This window comes from Botryllus schlosseri, chromosome 13 (genome assembly GCF_051294905.1).
Source record: "Botryllus schlosseri isolate E-star chromosome 13, Bs_hap1, whole genome shotgun sequence".
NCBI lineage: Eukaryota > Metazoa > Chordata > Ascidiacea > Stolidobranchia > Styelidae > Botryllus > Botryllus schlosseri.
In genome coordinates, this window is record NC_137248.1 from 9,624,786 (window position 1) to 9,646,290 (window position 21,505).

At 40.2% G+C, this 21,505-nt stretch overlaps 1 protein-coding gene across 1 annotated transcript; it reads right to left on the reverse strand.

The window, feature by feature from the left end:
- Positions 1 to 1,924: 1,924 nt before the first annotated feature.
- Positions 1,925 to 9,795, reverse strand: LOC145453928 (low-density lipoprotein receptor-related protein 2-like). The gene is made up of 15 exons (XM_080331894.1): positions 9,638 to 9,795; positions 9,484 to 9,563; positions 9,267 to 9,409; positions 7,829 to 8,062; positions 7,603 to 7,758; positions 6,669 to 6,795; positions 6,447 to 6,603; positions 6,232 to 6,351; positions 6,050 to 6,166; positions 5,824 to 5,946; positions 4,905 to 5,067; positions 4,617 to 4,750; positions 4,351 to 4,510; positions 3,072 to 3,241; positions 1,925 to 2,249 (listed from the first exon to the last, which is right to left on the reverse strand). Exons 1-15 carry the CDS (start codon positions 9,696 to 9,698, stop codon positions 2,050 to 2,052), a joined length of 2,145 nt encoding a protein of 714 aa, XP_080188020.1. The 5' UTR covers positions 9,699 to 9,795; the 3' UTR covers positions 1,925 to 2,049.
- Between the last annotated feature and the right edge of the window lie 11,710 nt (positions 9,796 to 21,505).

Below are 21,505 nucleotides of genomic sequence, written 5' to 3' on the forward strand. Positions count from 1 at the left end.
AAACTTGATTACAAGCTCGTCAGATAACAGCTTTGCTTATAACGCAAGCTTTTCGTTAGTCGGAGGCACAAAAGAAGCACCATGGATAATAAAAATTTAATGAACAGGTCCAACCATTCATTCCATTTCAAAGCAACGTCAAAAAGATCTTCGAAAACATGTTTCAGATTATCTTTGTTTTGGATCCATTTCCATTTTAAACACAACCGTAGTAGTGCAGCATATGGAATCCGAGCACTCTACCCGGAAAGTCATGATAACAAATATGCAGCAACTGATGGCCCTTCAGGTTCTTTCTTTGCATCCATGCTGATTGCTGTATAAATTTATTGTTTTTCCTAATTCGATTAAATTGTCAGCGTATACTCACAAGCCCACTGTAACCTTGCCTTATTTACTTCTATATATGCATCTTCATGTTTTTCTCGATCTCCATTAAGCGTTAGTAACTAATAAAGATTTCATCAATTCGACTTTGAGGAATCAAGTCTCTCGCAATTTTTCTAACATATGTATTTTATTCATCGTCGGTAAACCGTATTTGAATACTCATTCCAAAGTACAGTGCTCGTACGAGTTAGAACGATACTCTGATTCCTCATACCCAGGCCGTGTTATTTTTGGCATATGCCAAAACTGCCAAAAATAACTTATTTTTGGCATTTTTCGATTTTTATTTTTGGCAGTTTTGGCATCGTCCTCTTAACAGATAGTTTCAGCCTCGAATTAGTCACAAAAACGCTTTATTTGGGCTAGTTTGTCAAAAGACACCACAAAATGTGCAGCATCCACGTATAATCAGTGCCAACAAACAATAAGAAGAAGAAAACACCTAACGATTTCATAGGTTAATAATATCAAACGAAACCACAAAATATGCAGTATCCATCGGAATCGGTGCCAATAAGCAAAAAAAAAGAAAGAAAAGCCTAACAAACACGCTCAACAGCTGATTGTTACAGCTGTTGAATAGACTTAAATCGTTTGCACTGTAACAGTGCTTCCAAACTCAGGTCAGCTAAATTTCTCCTAAATTCATTTCTCGCCCAGCGAATCTGGGAAATATCGGCTTCAACAGTAGCCGTTGAGGAAAAGAATGTTGCCAGTCATCCACAAAAGGTTTTCAGAGCTTCGAAATCTTTGGAGGGCCGAACCGGCTTCCATGCATCATGAAAAGAAATCACTTCGCCAGTGCCATCGATCTAATCGCGGAAAGAATTATCTTCCCGATACTTTTCCCGGAGTTTCCTGTGTTGTCTCTCAACAAATTCTATTTAGTAGCCCGACTATCATTTCTCCTTCAGTCTACCGATAGATTTTTGGAGGACTTTTGTCACTTCAGGTGGCTTTAATATTACCAACTCGCATGGAAGAGTCCTAGGAAGGTTAGCTTGTTTAAGAACATTGACGCAACAAGACTGTCTGGCAAAACGATACTATGCAGCTCAGAAATAGCCAGACAGTTTGTTGCGTAACAATGTTCAACTCGATACAATGCAAAAATCGTGGTTGATTTTGAGGGTTCCAGTTCCCCGAGCAGAATATAATTTATATTTTAATGATCAGTACTGCGGCAGCTTCTCATTGATACCCGTTTTATCAAATTTATCACCCCTAATGGGTGGGCTGGGCCCAGATTAAGAAACCTGCCTTTCACAAACGCTCTTCTCGCTTGTAACGCGGTCCTGTTAACACAACACCATGAACGAAATATACTATTTGGCAGGCCGTGTTATTTTTGGCATATGCCAAAAATTGCTTATTTTTGGCATTTTCAAATTTTTATTTTTGGCAGTTTTGGCATCTGGCAGCTGAAATGCCAAAAATAACACGGCCTGCAGTCATACCACTAGTCAATTAAGCTATTCAAGCCACAGCTAATGCTCAATGGGAAGACTTTCGTCGATATCTAAACGCATCACGGTTTGGTATATCAGAATACTTTTGTTTATTAAAGAAACACGACAAACTATGCAGACGCGATTCAAAGAACCAACGCAAACAGTAAGAAATATGAATTGTTGAACATCCACAGACTTTAGGTTTTCATTAGCCGAAGAGGCAAGCCAGGAGAAGGCTCAAAGCGGTATTGCTGTCCATTCCCGCAATGATATTGTTATTAAATACTGTTATGCAGTCAGGTCCCGCAGAGGGAGGAGTAGGAGAAGGAGGTGGTGCTCTTCGAGTTGTCGTCATTCGTCTTGTAGCAGTAGTAGTCGGCTCTACGAATCCAGGCTCACAAATTGGACCTGCAATGCAAAGGCTGTCATAAGCTATGGCTATATAGACTATTGGTAGCATATGAGGGTCGATATGATTACTTGGTGCGAACTGAAAATTATCTACGAAGTTTGTGGTGTACGACGAACTACTTGTACACAGGCCTAAATCGTCAATGCTTAAAACGCGACACATTTGGAGCCTACAGATACCGGGGTGCTGCCGAAACGAAATGACGTTGCAGTTCAATGACGACGTTTCAAAAGTGGCCTTGACGTTACGTTACGATATCAAGATCCAATGTTTTCGGAAAACATAGATGGAGACAGTTCTCTTTTCCGAAATCATCCTTCCGGCCGTATGCGTAACGGCAAACGGTTTAGCATTTTGTATTTTAACACTAAATTACTGATAATGATCAGCAGAACCTGTTCCGCTTATACGGTAAACGTTTGAGCGCAAGATCGCCACGAGTAAACCCAGGACGGTATACTTCGTAAAAGGACCAGGCTCGGCGATCAACGTAAACTAGCCTATAACGCAAGATATGTATGATGCTTCTGGTGATTCTTAAAAAGGCCCTACGTCAATATGTCTCATCAGCTAGAGGTTGTAAACATGTATATGGGTTCTGAATACCACCAGACCCAGCGTAAAATAAGGCGTCCGTGATGGATAAGTGACGGACATTTTCCTGAAAGCTTAATAAGGACACGGATTATGAAGACGTTCGCCCGCGCATTGCTCTCAATGAGTACCTATTCTTAGAACATATTCTGCTGTATGTACAACACAGCATTCAAATTGGGGGTATAGCAAGTGCATAATATAACAAACAAAGATGGTCTTACGAAGATATTTCGCATAGTAGGATCTGCTGTAGAAATCGATCGCTGTCGGAAAGAATACTTGATTTCCGCCGTAATTCTCCAACGACGACGCCCCTCTCTTAAGGTTAAACCGTAGAATAGAGTCGTTTATGTCGTCTGCTATATACGCGTGACCTTCCACCACAACAATCCTGAATGAGAGATAATACGCTGGTAAAGACGGCAAAATAGCTCATTATGCATTCACTGTAATATCTAATTCATCAAGAAATGTCAGAATTATATAATATAGAGACCATATTATCATATTGTGTATATAGTAGGGATGGTGTGAACCTCTGAAAGTTTCGGGTTCGTGTGAACACGAACCTTTTAGAAAGGTTCTGCGTGAACGCCAACGTGAACCTATGACGTCACGTGACGTCGTGTTGCCAACTCCAACCCTAAATTCAGTGAAGTTATATATTTTCAGGGAAGTTATATATTTAAGTGCATATTAACTAGCGACGACTCATGCCATAATATGGCACAATGCTGAAGTACATGCTGACTTGCAACAAAATATAAGTTTGCGCCTTGGTCTAGGACAGACCGGACAATGTATATTCGGCGTCCGACTATTGCTACATCGATATTGAGCAGACCGTAAAACTGCTTTCTATACTTTCTATACTCTATTACACCATTAATAAGTTACACAGTAGTCAGCGCCCCAATCGCACGGATTTAGTTTTTACGATACAATAAAGATATCAAATCAAGATTGGTCCTGTACGCCTGCTCGATATTTTACATTACACAACGATGTCTTCTTTATTTTAATTTCATTGATTTGTTGAACAAGCTTCATTCACTGAATACCTACATGTAGCGTATTTCGCCCTTTACTTTGTGTGATTGCTCGTCAAGCTCACAGCAGAGAATCACTAAATATTCACAAACGGAAAGCTGGATAGTTCGAGCAAACTTTTGTAAGAAAGCAAGTAAATCTTTCTAGATTGGCAAGGTGCATACTAGATACTCGCTTAGTGTTGATTTTTTATTGGGCCATCGCCATGCATGGACTAGCCCGAGGTTGAAATGCAAACAGTTTCAAGCAAAAATGTTATAATGACGTAAAAAATTGTAATATGTGAAAAAGGTTAACAGTTCAGAACCTACCAAGGTTCCTTTGTGAATGTGAACCTCTAATTTCCCGAGGTTTACACAGAACGCGAACGTGAATCTCATGTTCACACCATCCCTAGTATATAGGCATGTAGAATGCGCCGTTGAGAAAGAAGAAGGAATTTGGTCTTACCTGAGAAACAGGAAAGTCTGACTTTCCATGGACTCTTTTAGCTCTGTTGTCTTGTAATCCTTGTAATAAACGGAAGTACTTGGAATCGATTTTTCCAAAAGTTTCAACGGTATCGAGTAGATCTCGCCCCTCAGCGCAGTCAAAACGTGCAGAGTGTAGCCTAGAAACGATAAAAATTAGCTTTAATTGTAGAAACGCATAATTCATCGTTATGTGAAAGATTGTCTTGTTGGCCTATTGGAAATACTTTTACATGCGCAACCTACTTTCGTAGTCGATTGTCAGCGAAAACGAATTTGGAACACTTTGCAGCACCGTTTCGACATCCTGCCCTTTAAGGTTACTCCTTTTGACGGTTGCGCTTTGGTAAAACGAGTCATATTCGATCCAGTATAACAAGCTGAAAGTAGATAGAGCGACTTTACGGAAATTCGCATGAGGATGATTCATATATGTAATAGCAACTTGCTGCTACACCTAAATTCTATTCCGACAGTTGGAAAGTGACGGGCCGTGATGCTGGTCGAATTACGTAAATAACGAGAATGGCTTACTCTGCTTTGCAGTCGACAACGACTTGACGAACTTGCGAGTCCGAGAAGAAAGACAACGAATAAATATTGACTGCCGTTGATGATATTCCATCCCAGCTGTAAATGTCCGACTCCGTGGTCCAGTAAACCCTCTTGTTGCAGCATCCAGTCGTGATCGACGACACTGCGCAAATGCAACACAAATATTTACCAAATCTTCAATGCAGCACCCCGAGAAAAGGCACAATGCTATCAATTCAAAGTGTATATATATATGCTACGTATCATTGAAAAACTAAACCAAACTTATTGTGTACGTGGCATACGTGCCCGAAACAAAGAGACTCTTATGGGAGTTTGGCGGAGCCTAGCCGAAGTTTTTATATAGATATACAAATTCATTGTGCAATATGTGCATTGTGCATTGTGCATATCCTCCAATGATGAATGGCAGTAGAGGTAAGGAATTCACATATGATCATATAGAAATGTTTGCGGCACCAAGGGGTATCGAATGGAGACATTCATCAATCACACTTCATGCATTCATTCATTCACTCATTCATTCATTCATTCATTCATTCATTCATTCATTCATTCATTCATTCATTCATTCATTCATTCATTCATTCATTCATTCATTCATTCATTCATTCATTCATTCATTCATTCATTCATTCATTCATTCATTCATTCATTCATTCATTCATTCATTCATTCATTCATTCATTCATTCATTCATTCATTCATTCATTCATTCATTCATTCATTCATTCATTCATTCATTCATTCATTCATTCATTCATTCATTCATTCATTCATTCATTCATTCATTCATTCATTCATTCATTCATTCATTCATTCATTCATTCATTCATTCATTCATTCATTCATTCATTCATTCATTCATTCATTCATTCGCGAATGATGATCAAGTCACCTCCGTCTTCACGGGGAAGTCTCTTATCTCCCCAGACGATCTCCCTGGCAGTGATATCGAACCAGGCTAGACCTCCGGTTCTCTTGATCGTGGATGCGGCGTAGATTCGGTCTTCGGTCACGTCTGCAAATACAAAGTCATGAGATCTTGAAATTATTCGATTGAACAAGGCCGTCAGGACGCGAGTTGCAGGTCCTAGTTACGCCCGCTCCAAATATTTACTCACCATCAAGATCAATTGCAACCAATTTCCCAACGGTGCTTGCGGTTCTGCTGATAGGAAGCTGGAACAATCTTTTTTGTCCGATATCAGCAACGAGTAGGTAGTTATCAATCAATGAGTCTATTGTAATGCATCGAAAATGTTACAAAAGATATAAGAAAATATCATCATTTTCTACAACTTACCTGATACACACTTGTATCCGCTCTCAAGAGTGAAGCCTGGTGAACATTTGCAAACGAACCCGCCATTCTCGCGGGCGAGGCAAATATGCTCGCATTTGCTGTCATCGCACTCATTAGACACTGTCAATGAAAGCGTGCCGATAAACATGCAATCTCAATGTGTGACCTAAGTGACTGGTATTTACAGCTGTTCGTCAACGTAAACACATACTTACCTTTGATTGAGGCAGTCTCGTCAGGTGCGAATATGGCAACGTTGCGGGGTCTCGTAGTCACCGTTCTCGTGTATGATTCTCTTCCTGCTGTCTTTCTAATTTCTATTTCGTATTTATTGTCAGTAGTATTGACGATGTCAGTTGCGTAAACATAACCCTAGGAATTGGTTTGTCGTGTTGACTGACGGAAATATCGAAAGCGACGAAATAAGATGTCGTTACCTTGTAATGGGCGATGCCCCAAAGAAAAGATAGGCTTTTGGCGAAAAATTGCTTTCTCCTTTTGCCATCAAGATCACAAGCCATGATCGTGGCTTGTCGAAGGAAGTTTTGATCCGTCCAGAAGAGCCTGCAAGTTTGTCAAGTTATATTTGTTACATGATTAATTCCAGGGCCCGAATGATATGGGAATTTTCAACCGATACCGATATCGCAGATAAATAAAATACATATATATATATATAAACCTAATTTATTTACAATAGAACTCCATGAGATTAATAAAAAAAAACAGTACTTTCAGTTCAGAAAATTTTTCAATATTTTCACCAATAAGAGAACGCCCATCTCATCCATAAACACATTTTATTACTGAAGACTATACCTCACTTGGAACAATTTTAGGAGTGATAACATCGTTTGACAAATCGATTAATATCAAATGGAGTTGGCCAATATCGATATTTCTACAGTCACAGATGTCGATTGGACTCTAGTTATTACTGGTCGCGAAATGTGCCACGGCGACTGAAACATGAATTATAGTAATCGAATAGGACACCGAGATTAGGTGTAATAATATGTATGTATATTGTACGTTGATCCGTTGCTTGTCACTATAGTGACCACTTTAAATGGAGTATACTGTGTACTTGAACTTCAAATCCTGAGACAATCGCAAATTTTCTTCAAGTGTCAGCAAGAAACAAGCATGCCGTTGATCCATGCATACAAATATATTTTATGGCCAAAAACACCATCAGTAATCTTAAAATTTACAATGGTGTAACAGAGTTTAGTTTTGAGCTGCCTGTTTGTTGCTGACGAATAATAACAATAATAATGCATGTATAATTGTATACATTGCATATGGTGTATGTGGACCTATATGGGATGAGGCAGTTGCTAAATCAAATGAATCGAAAAATAAACTCACAAATCTTGAGAAAAGTCTATGGTGATACCACGAGGCCTTAAGACGTCTGGGAATCGTAATAATACTCTCTGGTTGCCTCCGTCCAAGTCGGTCTTTATTAGTTCGGTGTCTGATATGAAATTGTTATCGGTTTTGTAAACACTGAAGAACAATTTCCTGCGAAATAAAAGTAAAATGCTACCATCCTTGAAACGTATAGTGGGATTTCGCGGGATAGAATACGAACCTTTTCACTGGATGTACTGTCAGAGCGTACGGTGATACCTCATCTGATCGGTAGACTTCAGTAAAATGGCGATACGTCAACTCAATCGCTCGAATGACCTTGTCGGTAGAATCAGTCCAGTACAGAACCTTCGTGATTCGATCGTATGCCAAGTTTTCGAGCCCGCTCGTCAGGTCACGCGCTTTTGTAAAAACTTCACCAGACTCGAGATCGAACTCTTGCAGTTGACCCGATCTACAGATAGAACCGGAAATCGAATTAATTGGGAATGTTGTTTATTCCGTTCATCCGTACGGAGAACGGCCTTTGACGACGATATGGAATGACAAAGATGTTCTGAACAGATGGACCACCGGGAGATTTTAGTATACAGCTTTAAGGATAATTGCATACTCTTACGGACGGTAGAAAAAAAAACACACGAATTGTTATTTCAACGAGAGACTCCTAAATAGCATTTACGTTGGACGTCTTTGATGCGTCGCCTTTCATGGTCCAAGATTCTCGATCGACGATAATCGTCATTGGTATAATCGCGGTTCATATGAAGTAGAAGCCTAATGTTAAAAAACCTCTAGGACAGTGTTTTTAACATCTTTAGCTCTCGTACCCCTTGACCTTTCAATAAAATTTATTTTACCCCTGTGCATTTACAACACAATTCTGATGGTACCATTCACAGGAAATCGCGTCCAGCACGAAGGAAAATTTTTGAGTTGAATAAATTGGCCCAGACAATATATTGTTGGTTTGCAAAATATTTTTAGGCTATATAGCGCATTCAACAATGCATCTTATACCCCTAGCCGTGGTGCTTCGTACACCAAGTGGTCCTCGGACCCCTGGTTAAGAACCCCTGCTCTGAAAGATTGCAAACCCCGGAATTAATGGGATCTGTGAGCCATCTGCAAAGCTGCTTCGTTAGCACAATGGTAAATAAATCGAAAATAGAACCCTATCAACTATGACCAATAACTGATTTAATACCAATACGCATGGAATTGTACATGCGATGTATATCGTTACATATGGGCGATCAGCGTTGGATTGAAGCTACCCAATTATTACCGCCCGCAGTTCATTATCCTAATCCCCATGCCGCTTTGAGAGCTCAGCATATCGGTTCTCGTTAGCTTAGGACGTTAGTTGAGTTCACCCTAATGTATGGCCTTTAGTTTTGACGGTCTGGTTTTCCCTTTAGTGTCGTCAAGCCAATTTGAATAGTGATTACTGTGAGTTTAATGTTGCGCTTATTTCTGTTTGACCTCCATTTTGCCGTACCAGGACACACTTTAGTTGACCAAGGAAACATAGATACAGAAATAGGCCACAACATGCGAGTTTCGTGGTGAGCCGTCCCCGTCGAAGCGACCCAGAACTTTATACTAGCATCTTTTCTTTGTTGATAAATAAATATAAAATAGACAAACATGATCACCTGACATTGTTCGCCCAGACTTTCTTCGCTTCATAGCTTGCTGTCATTCCCCAATACTGAATCCTCGACCTTTCTTGAGTGTAAACCAGCACGGTGGTGTCGAAATCTCCCTCTCCGTCTGTAGTCTGCTTTTTGGGATCAGCCTGCGAATTTTAACGTTTTAGCATATAACGACATGTCACGGATTATGAAGGCTGTGAGCCTGCGACTGACTCACTGGAGCAAATTGTAGATTATCAGTTTCCGAGAGCGCACTGTAACCAGTGAAAAATACGTTGTCCTGGGAATTGATGCGATCTGCAATTAAGAAATCAGTGCTTTAATTTTTCCATATTACCATTTTTATATCATTGGAATATGATATAGCCTACCGATAACCCCTTGAGCGTTGCACCCCGCAACAAGTAAAAGCACCAGCGTAAATAATGTCATCTTCAACGCAATTCCGAAACGCGAAAATATAATTCGGGATTGGGAATATGGTGCATACAGCTATGATCGTCGCTTATTTATACTATCGGACGCATATTGACCAGGAATATCGAGAAAATAGTTTCATGATAACCGCGGTGCTCGAAAAGTTTACCTTAAGGTAGGAATATGTTTTCCGCTCGATAACTCATTATTAATTGCAGTTAATCGAAAAACATTTCTCACCTGATTTATTTACGACTCATTTCATTTGAAACAAATATGCTCTTGGAGTCGCTTGAATCTCCCAGGTTTTAGAGAAACGTTGCAGTTGGTATAGATTGAAAATGCGATAGCAAAATCTCGGTTCCATGTATAGTTTCTCGTGATCTTCTCCACGTCAGAACTGAATGACATGTAACTCCCACAACGCAGCAGTTGTGATTCATAAAATCGACGGTATATGAAAAGACAGGTGAAGTATATGGATCAAACTCACCCAGCACAACTCCACATAAATAATCCAAATATACTGTAAGTTTATTTGTGAAATTTCTTGCTAATGATATAAATGTACGGAGCCAATGTGACGTTGCGACCAATAGTATCATAAAATGCGATTAGATACAATAATCTTCGACCCAATAAAGTTGTAGTGTACGAGTGTAGTACGACCCGAAAATTCAATATAGGCGCACAAAGCATGTTTCTGAGAATTTTCATACTTCATGAAATAATTCGAAAACCTGGGCAGTTACTAAGGCGATTCATTCCGGTATTATATTAGTTTTAAACTAACCATAATGTTTAAAATGTAACATTCAATTAAGTAGGCCTATGTGGAGGCTGGCGAGTAGCGTAGGGGTACATGATATACTGATGAACAGTGAAAACCGATGAGTTTTGGGTCCGGGTTAGGGATGGTGTGAACGCGAGGTTCACGTTCGCGTTCTGTGTGTGAACCTCGGAAATTTAGAGGTTCGCGTTCACAACAGAACCTTGGTAGGCTCTGCACTGTGAACCTTTTTCATATATTACAATTTTCACTTCCTAATTACATCTTTGATTCGAATCTATTGCATTTCAACTGCGGGCCACTCTATGCATGATGCTGGCAGCATAAAAAAATCAACACAAAACGAGCATGCCCCTTGACAATCTCAAAATTTTTTCTTGCTTTGTTACAAAAGTTTGCTCGAAATATCCAGCTTTCCGGTTGTGAATATTTAGTGACTCTCTGCTGTGATATTGACCCGCACTCACACAACATCACGAGCAAAATACACTACATGTAGATAGCGAATGATGCTTATCCAACCAATAAATGAGATTGATATCGTTTTCTGAAGTAACAAATATAGCAGGTTTATTGTAGCCTATCATTAAAACCAAATCCGAGCGATTGAGGTGTTGGCTACAGCTGTATAACTTGTTGGAATATCAGTAGCAAGTATAGAAACCTGTTTTACACTCTGCTCAATATCAATGTAGCAATAATCAGACACCGAATGCATTGTCCGGTCTGGCCTAGACTTTTAAGACGTATGCTTATATTCCCTGGCAAGTCCCCGCCGAAATTGTCGGCAAAGCGTCGAAGATATCGATTTTATGGGATTACTATATGACTTGATTGCCTCGGTTGATACATTTAGTGATGTTTGAAACGCCAATATGTACCTCAGCATTGTGGCATTATGTGGCCCGAGTCGTCGCTAGGTATCGTGTACATTAATTTAGGCTGAAAGATAGGGCTGGAATTAGAAATATGACGTCACGTGACGTCATGGGGTTCACGTTCGCGTTCACACAGAACCTTTCAAAAAGGTTCGCGTTCACACGAACCTGAACCTTTCAGAGGTTCACACCATCCCTAGCTCCGGGTAAGACTACTCCGGAATCCCTATAAGTGTTGGGGATTAGTTCATGCTTCTTTAGAAAGTCTTTAGGACAAACTGAGACGTGCTGTAAGTCTTATGCTGAGGTATCATCAATATGAAAATCGTCCTGATGTAAATTACCATTGGTTTCGAAACACCATGGATGTAGTAAACCAGGGGCGGGCAACTTCTCCAGTCGTCAAGCCGGATACAGGAAAATGAAGTAGCCTACTTGGCGGGCCGGCTTCCTAAATCGATACAGTAATCGTGTATTCATCCACCTATACAAGTTTTATCTATACCTATGCAATATTTTATACACATATATAGTGTGAATTTTAAGTTCAAACCATAGAGGCCCGAGACAGTATTTAATGAATTTATTAACGTGATATACTTCAATAGCTGTTGAAGTCAATGAGGTCTGTAGTCGATCGAAGTGGTCGACAAGTTCTTTGAATTCTGGTTGCAGGTCGGACGTAGAAACCCTTGGTAAAGACTGCATGTGAGCATGAATTAGATTGGAGATCAGCTTTGTCTGTTCATTTTCATGGTCGAAAATGTTTGCTCGCAAATGTATGTAGACCCAAACAGAACAATTAGTTTCATTGTCGCCTTTCTCCGGCCGCGGGTCGCATGCAAATGGAGAACACTTAAAAGTAAATATTGGAAATTCTTTGTTATACATGTGGTTTTATTGAACTTTCTGTGAAAACCACTATGCTATTTTAATTGTTCGTTTTCTTTTGAAAGAAATGCGACTTCCTATTTCCTAGCCCTATGATACTGCCGACTGTCGTGGAATTGTGATACTGTCGAAATTTAACGAATTTTCTTCATTATTCGTATTTGATATGTAAGGTTCTTTACACCTGTTCCTACACCATTGATGATGTTTCAAAAGCCAACAGCGGCCTGGTGGAATACGAAAAACATTGTCAGCGTGGATAACAACTTTAATATTTCTCGGTGTCCCAGTAAAAACTTCACATATATTTCAACGGTAAATCGAATTCATGCTAAAACGCAGGAGTATATAATAGCAATTGATGATTGACATTGTCGTGGTAGAAATGTAATTGAAAGAAAATGCTTACTATTCAACACCGCAGGGCTCCTAGTTCTTGATTATCATTAAAGATTAGTGATACCGAGAAATTAGTTTCACAACATCTTATCTGAATATTTCGCAAATCTCGGCAGCGATATCTTCGATCAACATGTACGCTTGCCGAACTGTTTTGCGATTTCCGAAAAAAATATGATTTTATTTATCATTTGGTATTTTTACAGGGTTGCGATACCGTTCTCAGTACTAATATTTGGTCATAAATAATTCCCTCTTTGTCTTTGTGATACATTTGAAACTGTACTCCTAGTTGGACAAGGCAAGACGCTCAACGCAATACAGACATTCTGCTCTACTTTATATTGGGTGTTGATGTGAAACCAAAATGCAAGAAAACGTCGTACAACGCCGACCATTTAGCCAAAACGCCAAATAAAAGAAATAACCGTGTTTTCTTTCAGTGCGCGACCCACTTTTCATGTAATGCTTCATTGTATGACACACCATGAGATATGACCGAACCAATGAGAACGTAATCCGACATATAAAAGAACCGTGTGAGTAACCAGTTAAATTATACGCCAACAACTGTACGACAGGATTCTTCAAAAATGACTTTTTATCTCAAATCGTACTGGCTACTTGATAAATTGTTAGATTACCTAATTTAAGCCTACACACCAAATTTGGTTCAATTCCAACCAGTAGCCGCATTGCTATAGGAGAAGAAAGTTTCTATTTATAATATAAAAATAAATAACAAAAAATTTGAACATTTTCTGTTCACACCATGAAAGTGTTGGGTTGTCTATAGAACGATGTTCACCAAATTTGGTTCAATTCCAACCAATGGAAGCGGAGTTCTTGCTGTCGAAAAATTGGGAGTTGAATAAAATAGTATTTATGGTGGGCACTATGATAAATAATAATTGAAGAATAGTCACCGTAAATACTCTTTTATTCATAATCCAATTTTTTCGACGGCAATAACTCCGCTTCCAGCACTGGTTGGAATTGAACTAAATTTGGTGAACATAGACAACCTAACACTTCCATGGGGTGAACAGAAAATTTTGAAATTTATTTTTATATAATAAATAGAGACTTTCATCTCCTGTTGCAATGCGGCTACTGGTTGGAAATGAACCAAATTTGGTGTGTAGGCTTAAATTAGGTAACCTAACAATTTTATCATGTAGCCAGTACAATTTGAGAAAAAAAAGTAATTTTTCAAGACCCCTACTGTACGAGTGTATCAAGCAGACAACAATACACGTAATACACGTCACAAACGAGGAAGCGCGTATGCTAGTCAAGCAGTAATTCGTCTTTTACGTCGAACGCAAAGAGGTTACTGAGCACAGCTCACTTTGTGGCAATTGTTTGCTGATTATAATCGGGTGGCATTGCATTTTCAAATCAACGTTCGCAAAGCCTTTGGAAGAATGCTGGAATGATTTCCAATTTTAAGGCATACACAAAAACACACTGTCAAATTTCGCGCTCCAATCAGAATGACTGTCACGAAAATACGGCTCATCTCATGTACATATTTACAGATTAAAATATTGTCAACTCAGTCAAAAAGCATAAATTTAATAAAAACATGTAGAATGCAATACGTCATGATTTTCACCCATACAAATCCTTTGTTTGGTTCCGCATGGAAGTTGAATTTGTCAGTCCACCTCATTGTAGCGACTGCGTCAATGGAAATCCTGTGTATTTATCAAATTAGATTATTCAACCTTCATTCATACCCACCAAGTCAAAATTTGTGAGTTCCCCAACTCTTTCCAATAACGTTTAAATCATGGGTTATGTAAAGCTGCTTAGTTCGTCACGTTCAATTTTGTCTTGACCGAGCGCGTCATTTACTACGAACTAAAGTCTTTAATTTGTGGCCGAGCTATACCAAACGCGTCTGAGAGGTTGAACAAAGCGAATGGGAACCGCATTGCTACAGAGTGGTGAAAAACGTGGCGTGCTTACTTCGATGAAGTGTAGCCCAACCTAAATGTCTTAACTTTTTTCTGTTGTCGAAAGCGCAGAAAAATGTTTGAAGCCTACACAATATGTGGTATATACTGCCTATGACATCTGCAGTATTGGTGGTTGGTATTTGGATGCTCGTCTCCATTCGAGAGCAAATTTCAGATTCGAATTCGTATTTACAAGCCATTTCGGCTATCGAGCTAGTCAAATTGCGATTTACGTCCAATAGCAATGGTATGGGACTATTTATATCATCTATTGGTAGACTGAAACAACTCAAATTACAAACCCAAAATGAAAAAACGAAAATGGAAATCATATAACGAAACAAACTTTATGGCACGAGCAATTTTATTTGTTGTGGTTGTTATAATATTCATGGTGATTCGACTACATTGGTCCTGTCAAACCGGGTCGATATAACTTTTCATACTTGCTGAGTAGCCCACTTTCGTTCTAGGCCTTTGTACTACACCGCTACGCAGATCGGGTGGTGAGGATGAGGAGGAGACCGGACTCTTATGGATAGGAATTCTGGAGTCAGCTGTACCAGGTACCGCTACGCTATTTCTTCGTCTTGATTAAGTGTGGTACCTGGCACAGATATGCCGCATCAGTCCGTAACACAGCAACCGAGTCTATCCAGCGAGCATGTTCGTTGTCGATAAAATCTATTTTAGTTGTTTTTTTCAAAGATTCTCTTTTACGACATCGTCCATTTGTGAGGGCCGTAGCGTGTACATAACTATCAGTTCTAAAAAATGAGCATGCTGACATTCTGTTGTTTATATCGTTGTTTGGATATACAAGAGTTGTGTAAATATTCGTTGGCACGTTGTGCGATCCGTGAGTTTCGGCACTCGCTCTGTGGTCGAACTGATACCGCGCTCTCGAGTTTTATGGAACGTTGTATTTTGCTGACGCTAGTGGCTGTTTACAAGATGACAGTAGCCCGAAATTCACGCAAGAACAGAATTACTGTTGAATACAACCTGCAATTACGGGTTTTTATGTTAATTCAAAGATTGCATAAGAAATTCTAACTGTTGTCTAGGCCTCTTTCTATAACGCACTGGCGCTTTTTTTCGGACGCCGAGGCCAAAATAACTGCAATGATTCTCGTTACATCCGTCGGTTTATAAATCGGAGATGAACAACTTTAATACTTTAAAATCTAAAATCCTGTTCCGGGTTTGAGATTTAAATCCAAGTCATAATCCAAATCTATAATTAATTTTGAATCACGTCCGAACCCTATCTACCGACTGACATTTGCTTAAGAAAGTTGTATGAAAATTTTAAATTGTTATACATGTCCTGTCAAAGTTCAAATCCCGCACTCCAGATTCAAACTACTCCTACATCCGTTCCGACGCGCGTCCACGTCGTCCAACTATCATGTGGTGGACAAAAAAGATCATCGCTCTATCAAATATGCCAGACCTGAAGTGTGGAACAGTATCTCGACGGCGATTCGACAGTCGTCGAGCATGTCCAATTGCCCATATTCCAGTCGAAATACAAGCAATTTCTACTGAATGAATACTAGTCAGCCCTCACCGTTTACTGGACCGCGACCTGTCATATCGACCTCGCCTCTCGTCACTTGCTACCAGATTCTTTCGCTTGTCGTTTTATATTATCTTCTTCTACTTTCATTCATTCAGTATGCAATGTTCATGCCTCCTCTTTACATCGCCTATAGGCCCAGGTGGGTGTCTGATCTCAAAGACTACTCCTAGTCGTTTCGGCATCTTCCTATCTTTCATTGTATTGCAGTCTTGTGATGCTTTGAAGTGATGAAATTTTATGAATAAAGTTGAACTTGAACTTACTCTTAAACTTGAACTGCTTACAATATCTTCAAAACATCCTGATAACCCAAAGGAGTGGCATAACGCATAACGACTTTGTGTCCGTCCCTGGTCAATGAATCAATTCATCTCACGTCACTTCTTCGGAAAGTAATTGGATTGTCGGCACGTTTATGGTTATGTATTATCGGCAGTGAAAAGGATGTCATACGTTGTCACGTATATTATTTCGTCAGAAAGGTAATAGAGAGGCCTTTTCTCTGTGACTTCACATATATTGGCTGTTTCAATTGCCACCACATTTCTTATTTATAACTCGTGTCATTAATGATTCTTATTTTTCGTTTATAGTGCCTTGTCATGTCAACTGTATCAGAGCTTCAGTATCCAGCCCCCGGAACCAAATGAGGATGACATCCATCAAGTACAGTGAACGGGTGGGATGCACGCGCACTCTGATGATGTTTGTTTTGACATAGAAACATGGAAAACCACTAAATTGCAGGGTTGTAACCAAGTCACAAGGTTCCGAGTGACAAGTCAATCTCGGTTTTATGGTTTTGACTCGTGTCAAGTCCAGTCATTTTCAATTCACAAGTCCGAGTCCAAGTTAACTAGTGGAGGGTCGAGTCCAAGTCATAGTGTTTTGACTCGAGTCCTAGTCCAATTTATTGTGTACACTGTTCAGTTTTCAGTTCAATCCGGTTTAACCCACTTTTCTTCAACTCTGCTCGACTGATATAGAATGGCTCGCATTCATAATATAGTAATTTTCCTCAGCCTTAACAATTCCTGGCCCTATTATCCAAGTATCAGGACTGGCAGACAAAATACCAATAATGTGGTAACTTTACTATTCTTCGAATTTACAATGAAATGTCTTGTCTTGGCCGTCCTAGTCTCGAGTCATATGATTTGGTTCGTGTCATGCACAATGACCCGAGTACAAGTCGAGTCATTACAAAAATTGACTCGAGTCGGTCAGTTTGCGCATTTGAAATCGTGACTCGAGCCATTACAACCCTGCCACGACCTGACATATCGATCTCGGCTTCCGCCACTTGCCACCTCATTTTGTCGCTGGCCTTTCATATTATCTGATTTACTTCTCATTCAGTTGGCATGCCTCTTCTCTGCATCGCCTATGCCCAGGTGGGTGTCTGATGTCAAAGACTACTTGAAGTCGTTTAAACACCCGGGGTTGTAATGACTCGACTCGAGTCCGGCTCGAGTCACGATTTTCTGATGACTCGAATTGGACGCGCGTCATGGTTAGTGTTATTCAGGGCCGACGCGATCAGTGTGAAGAATTCTTTCACTCATTTCACATGACTAATGACTGTGTTTGACAGTCTGCAACGTGAACTTTTATTTCATTTTTCACTGAAAAATGCAGTATATTGGGGGCAATTATTTGGATTACGTACATGTATATTTTCAAAACCTATGTGGCTGTGTACAGAGGAAGAAGCGTATACTTGTTATTCAAATTAAACCGCCTCCATAACATGCAAATGGAATATGTTCGAGTTCGAGACTATTCCAAGTCGTTTAAACACGCAGGGTTGTAATGACTCGACTCGAGTCCGGCTCAAGTCACGATTTTCTGATGACTCGACTTGACTCGATTCATTTTCGCAAAATACGGAAATGACTCGAATTGGACTCGCGTCATCGCGCATGACTCCAGCCAAGTCATATGACTCGAGACGCAGACGGACAAGACTGACATTTCATTGTAATTTCGAAGAATAATAAAGTAACTACACTATTTGGATTTCGTCTATATGTACTGGTACTTGAAAATGCGACCAGAAACTGCTAAAAGTGAGGAAAATCAGTATCTTATAAATGGGAACCATTCGATATCACCGAACAAGAAACTGAGCAGTCAACACAATGACTTGGACTCGACTCGAGTCATAATACCGTGTCTCGGACTCGACCCTTTTTTCGCTGACTTGGACTCGGACTTGACTCGGTGGTGAATTGAAAATGACTCGACTTGAATCGAGTCAAAACTATAAAAGTGAGATTGACTTGTGACTCGGTGCCTTGTGACTTGGTTACAACCCTGTAAACACCTTCCTATCCTTTCATTTTATCGCAGGTTTGTGGTGTTTTGAAATGATGAAAATATCAATACACTGCTATATCTCATGATGTAAAAGGATTTTGAAATAGCATATTTTTTTCCGATAAGATTTTAAAAATATTATTATTGCTCTTTTATTTTATAGCGTATTTCAAAATGCTCCAACCTTATTAACTTACTCTGCTGGATTTCCGCGAACTAGCCATTTATCCGTTTGATAGGATGACGCAAGCAGTGGCGTATCCAAGGAGGGTTAGGGGGTCGGAACCCCCTTTTCAAAATCCTAAAAATTCATGTCAAATATAACCTCTAATATTTGCTAATTTATCCGTTCAACATAGTAGTTTTTTGTATGATAGGGCAGATAGGGCGCCTCAATGTTATTTAGGAGGTCGAGAACCCCTTCAAAAATATTGGAATCATCCTCCGAATCAGTCGAAAGGTTACATAGAGTCACATTTTGCTAATGTCGTACGCATTCTGCGCTGTTCAGCTACATTTCAGCTGTGGCAGATCTTGTCTTTCTCAACTTACTTCCCTCGATTTCTCTCTCGCCTTGCAAGAACGAGAGATGCATTCCTCGAAAATCCAATCTAATTGATCGACGCGATATGTAGTAATTGCAAAAACGAAGCAGACGGCAATCAACATAACCCGCGAATTCGCTGTACCTGACGTAACGGTCGCCTTGAAATCCTAATTAGTATCGCAGACGTGTTAACTGATCATCGCGCCGCAGACATGGCGGCACCAGTACGACAATGCTATTCTAAATCCACATTGTCTTCTTGATTGTCGGCGAGAAATGGCCTACGAATTGACATTTACATTTCGAATTACAAGCCTAGCGATCCACGTTCTACATTCTCGATTGTTAACTGGTTAGCTGTCGTTGAAATACAGGCCCATGTTGGCGCTGAACTAGAGAATTCAATTGAGTAGGCCTAGTAGCCTAGTAAAGTTAACCTAATGATATCAGCTGACAATTTTCTCTGTTGCTCGAGTTATCATCCCGGCGTTTAGGCCTACTGTGCAGTACGAGCGTGAGGCTGGACGCAGGGACAAAAAAAACGTTTCAACTTGACGCCACCAAAGTTCCAGAGTTAATTAATTCATGCGCGACACTCATTTGAATGTGCCGGGACTATCAATTCGGCATATTGATATCTCCTGCGCTCGGCATCACCTTGGAAATTTGTTATAGCTGTTATACCCGGCGTTTGACGTGTGTGTCGACGTTTCAGCGGGCAGAGTCCTTTTCCATCGCGCTCATCCACGTATTCTTTTGCTAGTAATCGATCTATTTATAAGTTTCTATAACTGGTGAAGACATTTTAGTTAATGTAAAATCGATTGTCTATGTACTATAGCAGTGGTCGGGAACCTATATGGCTCGCGAGCCATATATGGCTCTTTGCCAAATATATATTTTTGTACTGAATTGATCAATATTGCAGCGACTTGTTAGTAATTTTTCATCACGGCCAGAATAATTATTCTCGTGGCAGTATAAACAATTAAACACGCCTTCGAGGGGTAAAGACAATGTCGTCTTCAGGTTTAGGGGCTCGGACCCCCTCCTTCGGAAATCCTCAAATTAAAGTTTCTGTCGCGACCGGCGACCAATATCACTCGCCAATTCTATGTATCCGACTCGTAATCTTGGATTGTGCGATACGTTAGATCAGTGATTCCCAACCGCAGCCCTGAGGGCCGCATGCGGCCCCCAGCTAGCCTTCTTGCGGCCCCCACAAAAATATTGAGAAATCGATTTATGAAGAAAAAAATACATTTATAAAATACTCTTGCTTGGCTTGGAGTCTGGAGTTTTCAATTAGGATTGCAGGAAAGTCATGAGTAGACTGCTAAGATTACGTAACTGCTGTTTCAATGCAATGTGCCCTAACTTTCCAGTTGAACGGGCAGTACCTATAGATATAGGTATTGACAGGACCGTAACTGCCGCACCCCAAGCCCCCCATTTGGGAGGAGCAAGCTCGAAGGAGGCCCAAAATTATTTAGTGAATTAGCATAAATTATAGAATATTTTATGAAATTTTATGCAACTTTTTCAAAGATTTTTCGCGCCGCGCGCGATTTCAAGTTTCCAAGTACCCTAATTATTGGGTACTTTTCGACCAAGATAAAATACGCAAGATTCATAGAAGTGGGCATATCGGCGTTGACCATTACCGCGCCACGACGCACGAAGACATATAAAGTTGTAGGCATCGGCAGCGAGAAAACCTTGGCCGAAAAGGACTGCCCTTACGCTGACCGAAAACTCCGTTATGTGTATTTAAAGTACATATAGGTTTAATTGACCATAGGCGCCTAAATGACTGGCGCCGAATGTTCCTGTCTTGGCAATCTGAACGTCACGAGACAAATAGGCTACCACCCCGCAGGGAAGAATTATATGCCAGTGAAGAGCTACCAATTTGAAAAGAGTGTGCATCTTTTAGTTTAGTACGTTTGGGCGCTTCTATATTTTTTGATATAGCAGACTGGAGGTCACGAAATAACAAATAACATCATCTAACGAAGTCGTACCAACGGGTCAGCCCGTCCGAATATGTTTAATTATTATTTACGGGCCCTATAGTTTCCAAGACACCTCACTCAGCCGGTAAATCTGATTACGTGAGCAGAGAGGACAAGTAATTGATAGCAGTATATATGCAATTCCCGATCTTCTTGACCTATTTTATTTTGAATTATCGAAAGTTTTCGCGCTCCACGCTGGCTCACTAAACGGGGATCCTGATTTCGTGGCAGAAGCGAACAACGGCACGGGGGGTCGGTTTATCACCCTATGGAAGCTCAAGACCTAAGTGTTTTGGGGCGCCTGACGAAGTGCTGTTTCGTTCCTGCCAACGGGTATACGACCGAAGATGTTTAATTATTATTGAGTGGTCCTACCTTTTCAAACACAACTCACTCGGCTCAACCGGTCAATCTGATTACGTGAGCAGAGA